Source organism: Canis aureus, chromosome 8, assembly GCF_053574225.1.
Source record: "Canis aureus isolate CA01 chromosome 8, VMU_Caureus_v.1.0, whole genome shotgun sequence".
Lineage (NCBI taxonomy): Eukaryota > Metazoa > Chordata > Mammalia > Carnivora > Canidae > Canis > Canis aureus.
The window spans coordinates 14,204,210-14,218,774 of record NC_135618.1 but is presented as its reverse complement, the minus strand read 5'-3'; the positions used below and the strand labels follow the sequence as shown (position 1 = coordinate 14,218,774).

General features: G+C 40.4%; 2 protein-coding genes across 7 annotated transcripts in view; one reads left to right on the top strand and one right to left on the bottom strand.

The window, feature by feature from the left end:
* SPATA1 (spermatogenesis associated 1) overlaps positions 1 to 5,935 on the bottom strand; it is a 53,703-nt gene extending 47,768 nt beyond the window's left edge. For 4 of the 6 annotated variants that reach the window (XR_013384213.1, XR_013384217.1, XR_013384216.1 and 1 more), the window contains exon 1: positions 5,767 to 5,935. The gene's annotated coding sequence lies outside the window, so the exon portion shown is untranslated. Of the gene's footprint in view, positions 1 to 4,844; positions 4,950 to 5,115; positions 5,256 to 5,766 lie in introns of those variants that run through there. The other 2 variants (XR_013384214.1, XR_013384215.1) reach the window with 2 other exon arrangements.
* An 87-nt stretch (positions 5,936 to 6,022) lies between these two features.
* GNG5 (G protein subunit gamma 5) lies at positions 6,023 to 14,364 on the top strand. Its single transcript, XM_077905232.1, has 3 exons — positions 6,023 to 6,213; positions 10,044 to 10,188; positions 14,142 to 14,364. The coding sequence occupies exons 1-2, from the start codon at positions 6,133 to 6,135 to the stop codon at positions 10,167 to 10,169; spliced, it is 207 nt and encodes a 68-aa protein (XP_077761358.1). The 5' UTR covers positions 6,023 to 6,132; the 3' UTR covers positions 10,170 to 10,188; positions 14,142 to 14,364.
* The last annotated feature ends 201 nt before the right edge of the window (positions 14,365 to 14,565 follow it).

Sequence of the window (14,565 nt, the reverse complement as noted above, 5' to 3'; positions counted from 1 at the left end):
ACGAAATTGAAAAAAAAAAAAAAGGAGACAAATGAAAATAGGAACACAATAGCTAAACATCTTTGGAACACATCAAAAGCAGTTCTCAGAGGGAAGTTTATAATGTTACAGGTCTACTGCAAGAAACAAGAATAATCTCAAATAAACAACCTAATCTTACACCTAAAGGAACTGGGAGAGAAAGGAAATCATATCAGAGTGGAAATAAGTGAAATAGAAGCTAAAATAAAAATCAGTGAAACTAAGAGTGAGCCATTGAAAAGATAAACAAAATTAATAAACCTTTAGCCAGAATCATCAAGAAAAAAAAAGGGAGGACTTAATAATAACAGAAATGAAAGAGAAGTAACAAACTTCATCACAGAAATACAAAGGATTATAAAAAGACTACTATGAGAAATTATAGGCCAACAAATTGAACCTAGAAGAAATAAATTCATAGAAACATACAATCTTCCAAGATTGAATAAGAAAGAAAAAAATCTGAACAGATGGATTACCAAACAAAATTCAATCTGTAATCAAAGAGTTCCTAACAAACAAAAGTCAGGACGCTAGGCATATTCACAGGTGAATTTACCAAATATTTAAAGAAAAGTTATTATCTGCTCTTCTCAAACTTTTTCAAAAAACAGAAGAGGAAGGAAAACTTCCAAATTCATTCTACCAGCCCAGCATTACTCTGATACTAAAACCAGGCAAAGACATTACAAAAAAAAAAAAAAGAAAAGAAAACCATAATCCTATATCCCTGATGCACATAGATGCAAAAATTCTCTACAAATATCAGCAAATCAATTTCAACATTAAAAAAAATAATTCGCCATGATCAAATAGGATTTATTCCAGGGATACAAGGATGGTCCAATAGTCACAAATCAATCAACATGATAAGTCACATTAATAAAGTATAAAAACCATATAATCATTTTGATAGATGCATAAAAAGAATTTAAGAAAGTACAACATCCATTCTTGATAAAACCTCTCAATATGACAGGTTTAGAGAGAACCTCAACATAATAAGACCACTAATGAAAAAGCCACAGCTAACATCATACTCAATGGTGAAAGTTTTTCTTCTAAGAGCTTTTCCTCTAAGCTCAGTAACAAGACACAGATGCACGTTTTCACTTTTATTCAACATAGCACTAGAAGTTTAGGCTGCAGCAATTAGACAAGAAAAAGAAATAAAAGGCATCCAAATTGGTAAGGAAGAACTTAAACTGTCATTATACACAGATAACAGGATACTATACATAAAAACCGTAAAGACTCCACTAAAAAGTACTAGAACTGATAAATGAATTCAGTAAAGTTTCAGGATATAAAATGAATAAACAGAAATATGTTGTGTTTCTATACACTTATTATGTAGTAGAAAAAGATATTAAGATAACAATTCCATTCACAATTGCACCAAAAAGAATAAAATATCTAGAAATAAGCTTAACCAAGAAGGTGAAAGACCCATACTCTGTAAACCATAAAACACTGATGAAAGGCATTTAAGACAACACAAAGGGAAAGATATTGCATGCTTATGGGAGATTCAATATTCTTAAAATGTCCATACTACCCACCCAAGTAATTTACAAATTCAATGCATTCCCTATCAAAACACCAATAGCATTTTTCACAAAACTAGAACAAATAATACTAAATTTGTATGGAACCACGAAAGACCTCAAATAGCTAAAGCAATCTTGAGAGAAAAGAACAAAGCTGGAGGGAGGGATCACAATCCCAGATTTCCAGATATACTGCAAAGCTATAGTAATCAAAACAGTGTGGTAGTGGCACAAAAGGAGACACATAGGTCAATGAAACAGAACAGAGTCTGGAGTACAACCATGCTTATATGGTCAATTAATTTACAACAAAGGAGGCAAGAATACACAACAGGGAAAGATAGTCTCTTCAACAAATGGTGCTGGGAAAATGGGACAGTTACCAAAAAATGAAACTGGACCACTTTCTCCAACCCATATACCAAAATAAACTCAAATTGCATTAAAGACCTAAATATGAGACCTGAAGAAAACAAAGACAGTAATCTCTGACACCAGCCTCAGCAACATTTCTCTAGATACATCTCCTCAAGCAAGGGAAATAAAAAACTAGTAGGACCACATCAAAAGAAAAAGCTTTTGCACGGTGGAGGAAACCATCAACAAAATGAAAAGGTGACCTACTGAATGGGAAAAGATTTTTGCAAATTATACATCTGATAAGGGGTTAATATGCAAAATACATAAAGAACTTACACAGGGACGCCTGGGTGGCTCAGTGGTTGAGAGTCTGCCTTCAGCTCGGGGCGTGATCCTGGAGTTCTGGGATCAAGTCCCGGATCGGGCTCCTGCAGGGAGCCTGACTGTTTCTCCCTCTGCCTCTCTAGGTCTCTCATGAATAAATAAATCTTTTTACACAATCTACATCAAAACCACAAATAATCCAACTAAAAAATGGACAGAGGAGCTGAACAGACATTCTCCCAAAAAAAACATATAAACGGCCAAAAGACACCTGCAAAGATGCTCAACATCACTAATCATCAGGGAAATGCAAATCAAAACCACAATAAGATCATTTTACACGTCAGAGTGATTAGAATAAAAAAGGCAAGAAACAACAAGTGTTGGTGAGGATATGGAGAAAAAGAATTCCTAAGGCATTGTTGGTGGTAATGCAAGTTGGTGCAGCCACTGTGGAAAACACTATTCAGGTTCCTCAAAAATTAAAAATAGAAACACCATATGATCCAGTAATTCCACCACTAGATATTTACCCAAAGAAAACAAAAACATTGATTTGAAAAGATAAACGCACCCCTATGTTTATTGCAGCATTATTTATAATAGCCAAGATAGGGAAGCATCTCAAGCATCCACTGATAGATTAGTGGATAAAGAAGATGTGGAATATATACACAATGGAGTATTACTCATTAATACTGAGATAAATAAATAATGAGATCTTGCCCTTTGCAACAACATGGATGGAACTAGAGAGTATTATGCTAAGTGAAAAAAAGAGACAAATATCACATGATTTTACTAATATGAGGAATTTTTTTTATGATAGTCACACGGGGGGGGCGGGCAGAGACATAGGCAGAGGGAGAAGCAGGCTCCATGCACTGGGAGCCCGACGTGGGACTCGATCCCAGGTCTCCAGGATCACGTCCTGGGCCAAAGGCAGGCGCCAAACCGCTGCGCCACACAGGGATCCCTTATATGAGGAATTTAAACAACAAATGAATGAACAAAAAAACAGATACTTAAATACAAAGAACAAACTGTTAGCAAAGGACCATAGGGGAGATCAGTGAAATAGGATTAAAAAGTACAAACTTCCAATGATAAAACAAGTGTCATGGAAACAAAAAGTACAGCATGAAAAATATAGTCAATAATACTGTGATAACATTGGTGATAGATGGTGAGTACGCTTATTGTGGAGGGCACTGAGTAGTACATGAAACTGATAAATCATTAGATGTCTTAAACGAATATAAAATTGTATGTTAATTATACATCAATAACAAAAAACAATGTGATATTAAAAATAGGCAGAAGAGGGCTGCCTGGGTGGCTCTGTCAGTTAAGCGTCCAACTCTTGATTTCAGCTCAGGTCATGATCTCAGGGTCCTGAGATTGAGCCCAATGTCAGGCTCCCCCCTGGGCATGGAGTCTGCTTAATATCCTCTCTCCCTCTGCTCCTCCCTCTGCTCACATTGTCTCTTACTTAAATTTAATAAATAAAATCTTTTAAAAAATGGGCAGAGGACTTGAAGAATTTTTCCAAAGGCGGCACACAGATGGCCAACAGACAAATGAAAAGATGCTCAATATCAGTAATCACCAGAGAAACGCAAATCAAAATGACAAAAGAGATATCATTTCACATCTGTTAGAATGGCTAGTTTCAGAAAAAAAATAAGAACAAATGTTGGCAAGGATGGGGAGAAAAAGGAACTTTCATGCACCGTTGGTGGGAATGTAAATTGGTGCACCACTGTGGAAAACAGTATGCAGTTTCTTCAAAAGCTAAAAATAGAAAAAGGAACTCTCATGCACCTTTGGTGGGAATGTAAATTGGTGCAGCCACTGTGGAAAATAGTATGAGTTTCTTCAAAAATTAAAAATAGTAATACCATTTAAAAAAAGAAACACCTACCATCTAGTAATTCCACTACTTGATATTTCCCAAAGAAAATGAAAACACTAATTTGAAAAGATATATGCACTCCTATGTTTTGTGCAACATTACTTACAATAGCCAAGGCATGGAAGCAACCCAAGTATCCACTGATAAACTGTATAAAGAATATATAGAATATTATTCAGTAATGTAATATTACTCAGTCATGAAAAAGAATGAGCTCTTGCCCTTTCCAACATGGATGGACCTAGAGGATATTATGCTAAGTGAAGGAAATCAGAAAATGACAAATACGATATGGTTTTACTCACACCTGAAATCTAAAAAACAAACGAACAAACAAAACCAGAAATACACCCATAATCACAGAGAAAACTTCCGGCGGCCAGCAGGAGGGAGGTTAGGAGAGGCACAAGGGGTGAAGAGGAGCGGGAGCTTCCAGTTATGGAATGAGTAGGTCTCCGGGATACAGTCAACGGGACTGTAAGAGCATTGTAGGGGGACAGACGGTTGCTACGCTTGTGGTGAGCAGAGCATACTGAACAGATTTGTCCATTAAAAAAAAAAAAAATCTGGGAAGCTTTATTATTTCATTATGAAATGAGGAAAAAGAGACCCAGCCAAGTTTAAGTGGCTCGCCCAGGGATACCAAGGTAAGTGGTAGAGCCTGGAATTTATACCTTGGTTTATGAACCTCGTCATTACGTCTCTCATGCGAATTGAGTAGCATTGTACATTCCTGTAAAATGATCTAAACCGTTTAGGGGTAGGTTTTGTCAATCAGAGCAGATTATATGTGGATTCTCTCACCCTGCAAAAAAATCTAACGGGTCTTAGTGATGAGACTATTCTCGTTTGCTGCAGACCCTAGGGTGTTCGCTGAGGTACTTGAATCGCTGAGGTACTTGAATCGTATGTATGATGTCAATCGCCGTGTGACATCATACATACGTTTCCATGGGTGAACCGCTTCAGCGGCGCCTGGTTCTGCTTGCTGAGATCCTACTGCTCTCCCGCTCCAGGAACTCCTCCCGAGGTCAACTTCAGGGGGGCAGGCAGGTCGTGAGTTGACAACGGACGCGCAGAACGGACTTGCCCAAAACACAAAACCGAGTTTTACTTGTCAAGGTGCACGAAGGGTCGATACCCGCCAGACGAAAAGGACAGCGTGAGGAGGAGACAGGCGGGCGGAACCCGCAGCAAAGGCCTCGGCTCGCTCACGACGTCCTCCAGGAGAGCGCGCGACACGCCGACGTGGAGACGCGCCCCCGCCCCCCGCTACAGGGCCCCTCCCTGCCCCCTTCGGCGCCCGCGGACCCGCGGCCGCCCGCCCGGGGAACAGAGTCGAGACTCCCGGAGACCCGTTTTAAGGAGACAGGGCGTCAGTGACTCGCGCGGGCACTTGCGGCTCCTCCACACCTCGGCGGGGCCCTTCTCTTCCCTCAACCTCTGCCGCCCGCGCCGTCAGGAAAGTCAGGACCTCCTCGGCACGCCGCCCCCAGGCCTTTCACAAACTCCCCCACCAGGTCTCCTCAGCGTCCCCCTCGGCTCTCGGCGGCTTAGGACAAGCCCTTCTTTTTTTTTTTTTTTTTTTGTTGTTACCTCTCCTAAGTCGGCCTCTCAGGCGAGGAGGGAGAAGGTGGGCGTCCGGCCGCGCTCCGGCCGCACGGTTACTCCGCCCTCCCCGCGCCCGCGCCCGCGCCCCCGCCCCCGCCCCCTCCCTCGGGCTCGGCGCTCCCGCCGGGGCTGAGGCGCTGGAACCGAGCGCGGGGGAGGAGCGCGCATGCGCGCTGCGGGTGGAGCCGCCCGGCAAAGCACCGGAAACTTAAGCGACAAAGTTCCGAGCCCCGCCCCCGTCCCCCGCCCCGCCGCCGCCGCCGCCGCCGCGCCGCCCCAGCGTCTGGCCCCTCGGACCCACTGCGCGACGGATCCACCCGCGGACGAGCCTGCCCAGCACCTGCGAGCGCCATGTCTGGTTCCTCCAGCGTCGCCGCGATGAAGAAAGTGGTTCAGCAGCTCCGGCTGGAAGCGGGGCTCAACCGCGTGAAAGTGAGCGGGGCGGGCGGCCGAGGGCAGGGGAGGGCAGGGGAGGGCGGGGGCGGCGGGGTCCCGCTTCCCCCGCGGAGGACGCGCGCTCGGCGGCGACGAGCCGGGAGCCGCTAACTTCAGGGAAGTGGCGGCGCGGGCGGGCGCGGCGGCTTGGGGGGCGGGCGGGGGCCGGGGCGGGGGGGGGCCCGGTTTTCCCGGGCGGCAGGTCCCGGGGCTGAACGGCGGCTTCCCGCATTCCGGCCGCCTCCCCCCGCGGTGACTCCGCGGCTGGCTCGGGCAGCAGCTGCTCCGCCGCGCGCCGTCCGCCGACTCCCAGCCCTTCGCTTACCGGACTCCACCCTTTCTTTTCGCTGGACGGTTTCATCTGACTTTTAATTCAAAGCAGAACCTGTTTTCGTGTCAGAATGTCCCCAAACCCACTCCTTTTTAGTACTAGATTCTCACCGCCCAGCTCCCTTTTTGTCCACCCAACACATACTTGAAAAGGAATTTTTGCAAACGCGGACTTTAGGTTCAAAGAAGCAAGTTTGTTTTCATCGCCTCCCCCCTCCCCCCAGTGCCCGGCATGACCACTAGGGCCCTATACAGCCTCGTACAGAGCGTGCATTTCAGGTCTGTTGGGCACAGTTTGCTGTGCCCTGGCCTTGGGTCTTGGGAACATCTACCGGCCTGCGTATCTGGGTGATCAGAGTGGACCAGTCTTACTTGTTTTGCCGTTTGGTTAACACTGACCTTGGGCATTTTAGTTTGGGGGAGAAAACCTTTTGTGTGTGTGTTGGGTAGGATAACCTGACTTGCTGTTGCAAGTTTCTCCTGATTTTTTAAATCCTATGTGGATTGGCTTCTGTTTGGTGCAGGTCAGCTACCAGCGAAACACTTCTTGTAATTAAAAGAAACAAAAGATCTGTAATTAAAAGAAACAGAAGAATATAAATCGTGCACTCTTTTGAAAGAAAACAGCCAATTTCTAAGAGGACTTGATTGTGTACGCACCAGGCTAGTCTTTACTTCTCCCTGAAATGTTTTGTTGGGGGGAAGATAGGCTCCCGTTTACCTATTTCCTTAAATAGACATGGCAGGGACCTAGCTTACTCAGTTGTGGTCACCTCAGGACGGAAGGGAAATTCCCATCACTTTTGGTGTGGGGATTCCCCTCCCTTCCTGGCTTTAAGGGCTTGTAGACTTTATTGCTGTTTGGAGTTCATTTCTTTCATCTTCAGATACTTACCTCATCCCATTGGTTTATGGTCAGTCTTGGATGGATTTAATGGATTTAACTCTATGTGAAATCTTTTTTTTTTTTTAAGATTTTCTTCCTTTTTTTTAAGATTTTATTTATTTATTCATGATAGACAGACAGACAGACACAGGCAGAGGGAAAAGCAGGCTCCATGCCAGTAGCCTGACTGGGGACTGGATTCCGACTGGGGACTGGATTCCGGGTCTCCAGGATCACGCCCTGGGGCTAAAGGCAGATGCCAAACCGCTGAGCCACCCAGGGATCCCCTGAAATCCTATTTTTTAACCAACCATTACATTATCATTCAGGTGTGCCTTTATCATAGGACTGGCTCAGGAAAGAAAAAAATGAGGGGTGTAGGGGGCAAAAAGAAAGGCTGGTTGAAAGCAGTAAAGCCTTCAGTAGGGGTACTTAGTTCTTGTCTCAAAAGAAAATGAGATGGAAGTCCTCAGACTAAAAGTACCCTGAGGGTTTTACCATGAAACTCCTAGTTACTTCAGTAACTCTTCAGAGTGACACCAGCTCCCTACACTTCCAGTTCTTCAGGAGGCTTCTGTGTGGGGCTCCTTAAAGTGGCAGCAAGTGATTTATTCTTAGAGTTCTCATTTCATCTTATGCTAGGTCTGTAGCAAGGAGGTGAGGGCATCCCATCTTGGGACTTAAATGAGCTTTTCTTCAAATCTGTTGTAAAATGTGGTTAGTTCGATTTTGTGTATGTATTTTGTCCATGACTCTGCTAGATGCTTTTTTTGGGGTGATATTTTTCAACTGACACAAGTTTACTGTTAAACTTTTGAATACAACTGATAGAAATTTTCTCAAATGCTTGACAAACTCTACCATATGGAGGGTGACCATACTTTATATTGCCAAATCAGGACACTGAGTTGAGAGTGAAAAGAGGACACTAATAATTATGCCAAGATTATAGGTTTTAACCTCCTGGATGATTATTACAATGCCTTAGGGCTAGTAGCTTGTTTGAGTTTTAGAGCCTTTGTCTAAAAGCAGAAGTTTTAGAGCCTTTTGTGAGAAACCAGTGACAATTGGAATTGTCACTGGTTTCTCACAGATGGTTACCTGATTGGTTCCTTGTCATTGAGATCTCAGTTTAAATGTCACCTCTGCACAGACACCTTCCCTTAGAGCATGATCTAACCACTCTTTTTTCCAAAGAGCTCCTTGTCTGTATTTTCCCCTGAACCGCCCCCTCCATAACTGGGACCCCGGCTCCTCTTAGGTATTCCCAGTAGCTCAAAGTATATTTGGCATGTAATAGTGCTTGAGAAGTTTGTGAAAGTCAAGTTGGAGCCTCCTGCACTTCAGCCAGAAAGTTAATAGATACTTTATCCTTACTACTCGGTAATGTGTATGAAACCAAGTTTTAAGATTGTGAAAAATATACCATGTGTACCCCCCACTTTAGCTGTACCTTCTTTTGGTGGGTAAACAGGGTGGCCATTTTTTGTAGCACTTGGTACCAGGTATTTACATACTACTTTACACAGTTGCTAAATAAACCTATGGAACTCGTTATTACCCTGGACTGTTGTATAAGCCAAACATACAAATAGATTTCAAGACTTGAGAGTCCTCTCAGGATCACGTATCCTTTTACCAGATAAATGTCTGGGCTAGAGCAGTAATCTGTAGGATTCCTTCTGATAGAGAATATTTGTGATGCCTTTACCTTCCTTTCAAAGGCAGGTGCCAGCTGGACTGGACTCCTGCCCTCACCCCCCCTTGGGAGTAGTCGAAACTGAAGATATATGATCATTTTTCCCATCTTCCTAAACCTCAAGACTTAGGATATTGTATTCATTCGGGGCATCTTTTAGTTATTCGTGTTAGGCATCTGAACCGTTCAGTTCATTGTTTTGATATCCTACATCACCTTATCAGAACATATACAAATAGTAAACAATGTTTAAGTGATACTTAATACCTTACGTCCTGTTTGAGTGGTATTGCATATGTATATGAAAATTGTTAAATCATACTTAAGCAAATACACCGTTTTTTAAAGGCAGGCTGCTCAGTGAAGTTGTTAAAATAATTCAAAAGTTTGCTATCAGCTTTTCAGTCACATGACACTGAGCAGAAAGTGGTCACCGTCCAGTTTCATAACCTTAAACAGATGGTACATAATACCAAAACAATGAACTGAATGGTGCAGATTTAGAACATGATGTTCATTCACAGAAGCACTTTTCCAGTAATACTGCTTTCAAGACAAAGTAATAGCTGGCTAGAATTTTAACCCCTTGTGTATTATGTGTACTGCTTTTAATAAAAAAAAAAAACATGTTGAGTACCCTGAAGGTTGAATACCTCTGAAGTTTATTAATAAACTAGCAAGATGGATTTTTCTTTGCAGATGTACTGAATCCTTTGATGTTTTTAATAAGCAAAAGAAAACACTATAGTCTTCTGTGCATGTAGTGCTTTAAGCATGAGCTCAGTATATGACTGTCGACCTTCAATTCACTATATCATCTTTTGATAAAAGAAGGTATTTCAAAGATTTGAGGAACCCTGCATTAAAACATTCTCACCTCTTCCCACTACTCCCTCCTTTTGTCTTGTACAGGTCTCCCAGGCAGCTGCAGATTTGAAACAATTCTGTCTGCAGAATGCCCAACACGACCCCCTGCTAACTGGTGTATCTTCAAGTACGAATCCCTTCAGACCCCAGAAAGTCTGTTCCTTTTTGTAGTAAAACGAATCTTTTGATGGTAAGTCTCCTTAATATTTGGACAGTTTTTAGAAAATCTGCAATGTTTATGGGAATGGCTTTTAAATACTACCAACTGATTTAGATGAATTCTGATGTCATTTCTCTTAAGAACCCAGCTACAGTGCAGCACAGCAAAGAATTGGGAGTTGGGAATGCAAGAGAAAATCAGGAGATCATTGAATAAACATGTTGACATTTGTAGTCGGAAGTAACAGGTTTTAGTCTTTATTCTTGTTTGTATGGTAAAGATAGCTGAATTCATGGTGGCAGAGTGGATTTGACTTCAGAAGATTAAGAAACTAAAGAACTCGTCCAGTTTAAGGCATGTGTCTGTATATTAATTGGTACCTTCCAGGTCAAATATCAGTGTGTACAAAAGAGTATCATGTTAATCTAAGAGAGAGTTGACCAAAAAACATGGGGTGGAGAATTTAAAACATAATACAGGGGTGCTCCCTTTTATAAAAATACACAGTACCTTAGTCAGAGGGTTTAGTACTGAACTATAAGAAGCCGCCTTAAATAGTGCTTAAAAAAAAAAAAAAAAAAAAAGACTGTGTGGCACACACCCTTTACAAACATTCTGACTCCTCAAAGTTCAGGAAGCTGCTTCCTAAAATACCATGTTACATAGTTGTGCCCTCCCTGATTAGGCTTTGTACATTTGGTAGTATCCAGGAAGTCAGCATGTTTCCAGTAAATGATTGGTTAAATTGGTTAGGATTTTGAAACACCAGAAACCACCTTTGAGTAACAGGTTTTCCATAAGGAAGTAATTCTTTTTAACAGCTTGACACATTCATATTTAATAGTTAATAGTTCTTTCCTTCTGGCAATATTTATTCTTCATGGCAGTTTTTGGAAAGCTCCTATTTTTATGGCTTATTAAAGATTCCTTTTAAACCTCTGTTCCCCGATCCCTGGGTGGCGCAGCGGTTTGGCGCCTGCCTTTGGCCCAGAGCGCAATCCTGGAGACCTGGGATCGAATCCCACGTCGGGCTCCCAGTGCATGGAGCCTGCTTCTCCCTCTGCCTATGTCTCTGCCTCTCTCTCTCTGTGACTATCATAAATAAATAAAAATTTTAAAAAATAAAAATAAACCTCTGTTCCCCATTGTATTCACTTAACAAAGTATATTTTCATTTGATATAAAATACTGTTAAGAAGCCTGGCTTCTTACCTGAATGTTAATAGTTCTATTTCACAAAAATCTACAAAAAAATGTTTAAATGACTTGCTCAAAGTTAAAAATATAGCTAGGATAAGAACCCAGATTTCAAAGTAGAATAATGGCTACTAATCCTGGCAGTATAATAAAACAGGTTTATGGATATGATTTGAAACACCTTGAGCCAGGAAAAGGACATTTGGATGTAAAAGTATTTCTTCTCAAACTCGAATGTATCTGCAAATTACCTTGTTCAAATACAGATTCAAATTCAATAGGTCTGAATTCTAGGGGTGAAGTATTTCTTACAGACTTCCAGGTTACTTTGATGCTGGTGGTCCTGAGCCCACAGTCAATGGCCTGGATGCAGTGAATCTACGTTTCAGTCTTTATTTTCACATCTTTTAAAAATATATGTTTTTTATAGTTTAAGAGAACATAGGGTAGAGTACAAAGAAAATAGAAATTATTGTGATCAGCACACCCAGAAACAATCACTGTTAATAGATTAGATTTCCTTTACTTTCAAGAAGAAGAAAAATTTATGGGCTGATTTACAGACAATGAGAATCCTAGTATGTGCAATTTTTCTTCTGCTTTTAAAAAAAAGACTTGAATTTTATTTCATTAAAAATTCTTCATAAATGAGATTTTCAGTGGTTGTATTTATAACTTATTAAATGTTGAGGTTTTCAAATTTGAAGCTATGGTGAGGCAAATAATCTTGGTACTCCTATGTATAGTTTATCTCTGTGTCTTTATTTTTATTTTATTATTTTTTTTTTTTTTATCTCTGTGTCTTTAAGATAAATTTTTAAAAGTCAAATTATTTAGGGGTGAGTGGCTGGGTCAGTTAAGCTTTTGACTTGATTTCAAGCTCCGGTCATACGATCAAGCCTCACATTGGGCTCTGCTGAGGGCAAAATCTGCTTGTTCCTCCCTCTACTCCCTCCTGCCCCTTGAGCTCTCAAATAATAAAATCTTTAAAAAATAATTTAGTAAGGAATGACATTTAAAATTTAATTTAAAAAATAAAATTCAATAATATTTGATAGCCAGGAGCAAACTGCACTGGGACCTTGAGAGTGCTGTTTTTTTTTGAGCTCTCACCAGAGAGACCTCAGCCTATTCACTATTTTCTGCTTATCTAGTTTTTTTTTTTTAATTTACACCAATTTGGTTGTAATTGAGGTTAAACATTTTTTCACCACTGATTGTTTAAGCTTCTTGAACATCTGTTAAAAAATACCAGAAATTTTATTTTTATTTATTTTTTAAAAGATTTTATTTATTCATGAGAGGCAGAGAGACAGGCAGAGGGAGAAGCAGGCTCCATGCAGGGAGCCTACTTGGGAGTCAATTCTGGGACTTTGGAATCGTGCCCTGAGCCAAAAGCAGACGCTCAACCGCTGAGCCACCCAGGCATCCCAGAATATCATAAATTTTAAAATAAGTATAGATTTATCAAAAAGAAATTTTAAAGACATTTTTCTACCTTTCCATATAGATAACATATAGAATAACACCCAGTGCTCATCCCATCAAGTGCCCCCCTCAGTGCCCGTCACCAATAACCCCCACCCCTATATTTTGTAGTTTTAAAACATAGCTAGTTTTTTTGGGATGCCTGGGTGGCTCAGTGGTTGGGCGTCTGCCTTTGGCCCAAAGTGTGGTCCTGGAGTCCCGGGATCGAGTCCTGCATTGGACTCCCTGCATGGAGCCTGCTTGCTTCTCCCTCTTCCTGTATCTCTGCCCCTCTCTCTCTCTGTCTCTCATGAATAAATAAATAAATAAAATCTTAAATAAATACATAAATAAATAAATAAATAAATAAATAAATAAATAAAATTTAAAAAATAAAACATAGTTTTGTTTTTTTAAAGGAATAACTTCCATATTTTTAAGAGTTGTGTTGATCCATGTAGATTGTTTTAACTGCTGCAATAGTATTCAATAATGTGTATAAACCCTCATTAATTTATCCATGATCTGTTCCCCTATTGAATTACATTTAGGATATTTCTTTTAAAATACCACTATAGTCAATATCCATGTACATGTTTCTCTTTATGTATAGGTTTATCTAGGTAAATAGAAGTGGGATTGCATCTTTTATCTTAGTAGATACAGCCAAACTGCTCTCCTCAGAGGAGTGCCTATTGCTCATTTTCTAGGAATGTTCAGATTTTTCTGAATTTAAGAGATTTTTATATTAACTTTTTTTTAAAAAAAATTAGGACATTGAGTATATTTGGCAGTGATTAGACAAGTTCATCTTTTAAGTCTGTTTATAAACCAGAAGTGACTTGTTCTTCAGGGTGGTTGTGAAAATTAAGAGGAAATTTTATTTTATATACCACAGAGATCTCCTGTTTCTCAGTTTTTCCCTAGAACACTGATATGTGTGCTTTCTTAAAAAACAAGTTTAGTTTGGGGCACCTGGGTGGCTCAGTCATTTGAGCATCTCACTCTTGGTTTCAGCTCAAGTCCTGATCTCGGGTTGTAAGATCAAGCCAAACATAGGCAGAAGTTGGCTTGGATATTCTCTCCCTCTGACACCTCCTCTGCTTGGGCATGCACATGGGCTCTCGTGCTCTTTCTCTAAAATAAATTTAAAAATCTTTAAAAAATATAAACAAAACAGGCTTAGTTTAATTGAAAGCACTTTATAAGCTGACTTGCAAATGAATGCCCTTGAAGTAATAGAAGATGTATTACTTTTCAGAAAAAACTATTGTGCTTTGGTACTTTACCCTAACTCATTTTTTTCTTTTCCATTTCAGGTTTTCTAAACCACTTTACATGAACCAGTGAATATTCAAAGGAGAACTAAATTTGAAGCCTGTACAAAAGCTTATCCCTATAACACGTGCCATACTATATAAACTTCTACTTTTGTCAGTCCTTAACATCTACCTCTCTGAATTTTCATAAATTTCTATTTCACAAGGGTAATTATTTTATATACACTGGCAGCAGCATACAATAAAATACTTAAGTATAAAAGTTTTTTGGTTAATTACTGGTATTAAATATACAATGTATTGCTTTATTTTGAACAGCTAAGGTAAATGACAATTTCCCATTGTTATTAAGAAGGGGTTAAGTTTTAGTGTTTTTTTCTACCAACTCATCTAATTTTATGCCCTACATTTATTTGAAAGACTGTAGGGAGCTAAAGTTAAGTTGCAGACTTTTATCCTTTCA

Bases quoted from the DNA above. Each gene is read 5' to 3' on its own strand.
- GNG5 (XM_077905232.1), top strand. From the start codon at position 6,133: ATGTCTGGTTCCTCCAGCGTCGCCGCGATGAAGAAAGTGGTTCAGCAG. The intron at 6,214-10,043 runs GTGAGCGGGGCG...TGTCTTGTACAG, and splicing joins CGGGGCTCAACCGCGTGAAA to GTCTCCCAGGCAGCTGCAGA.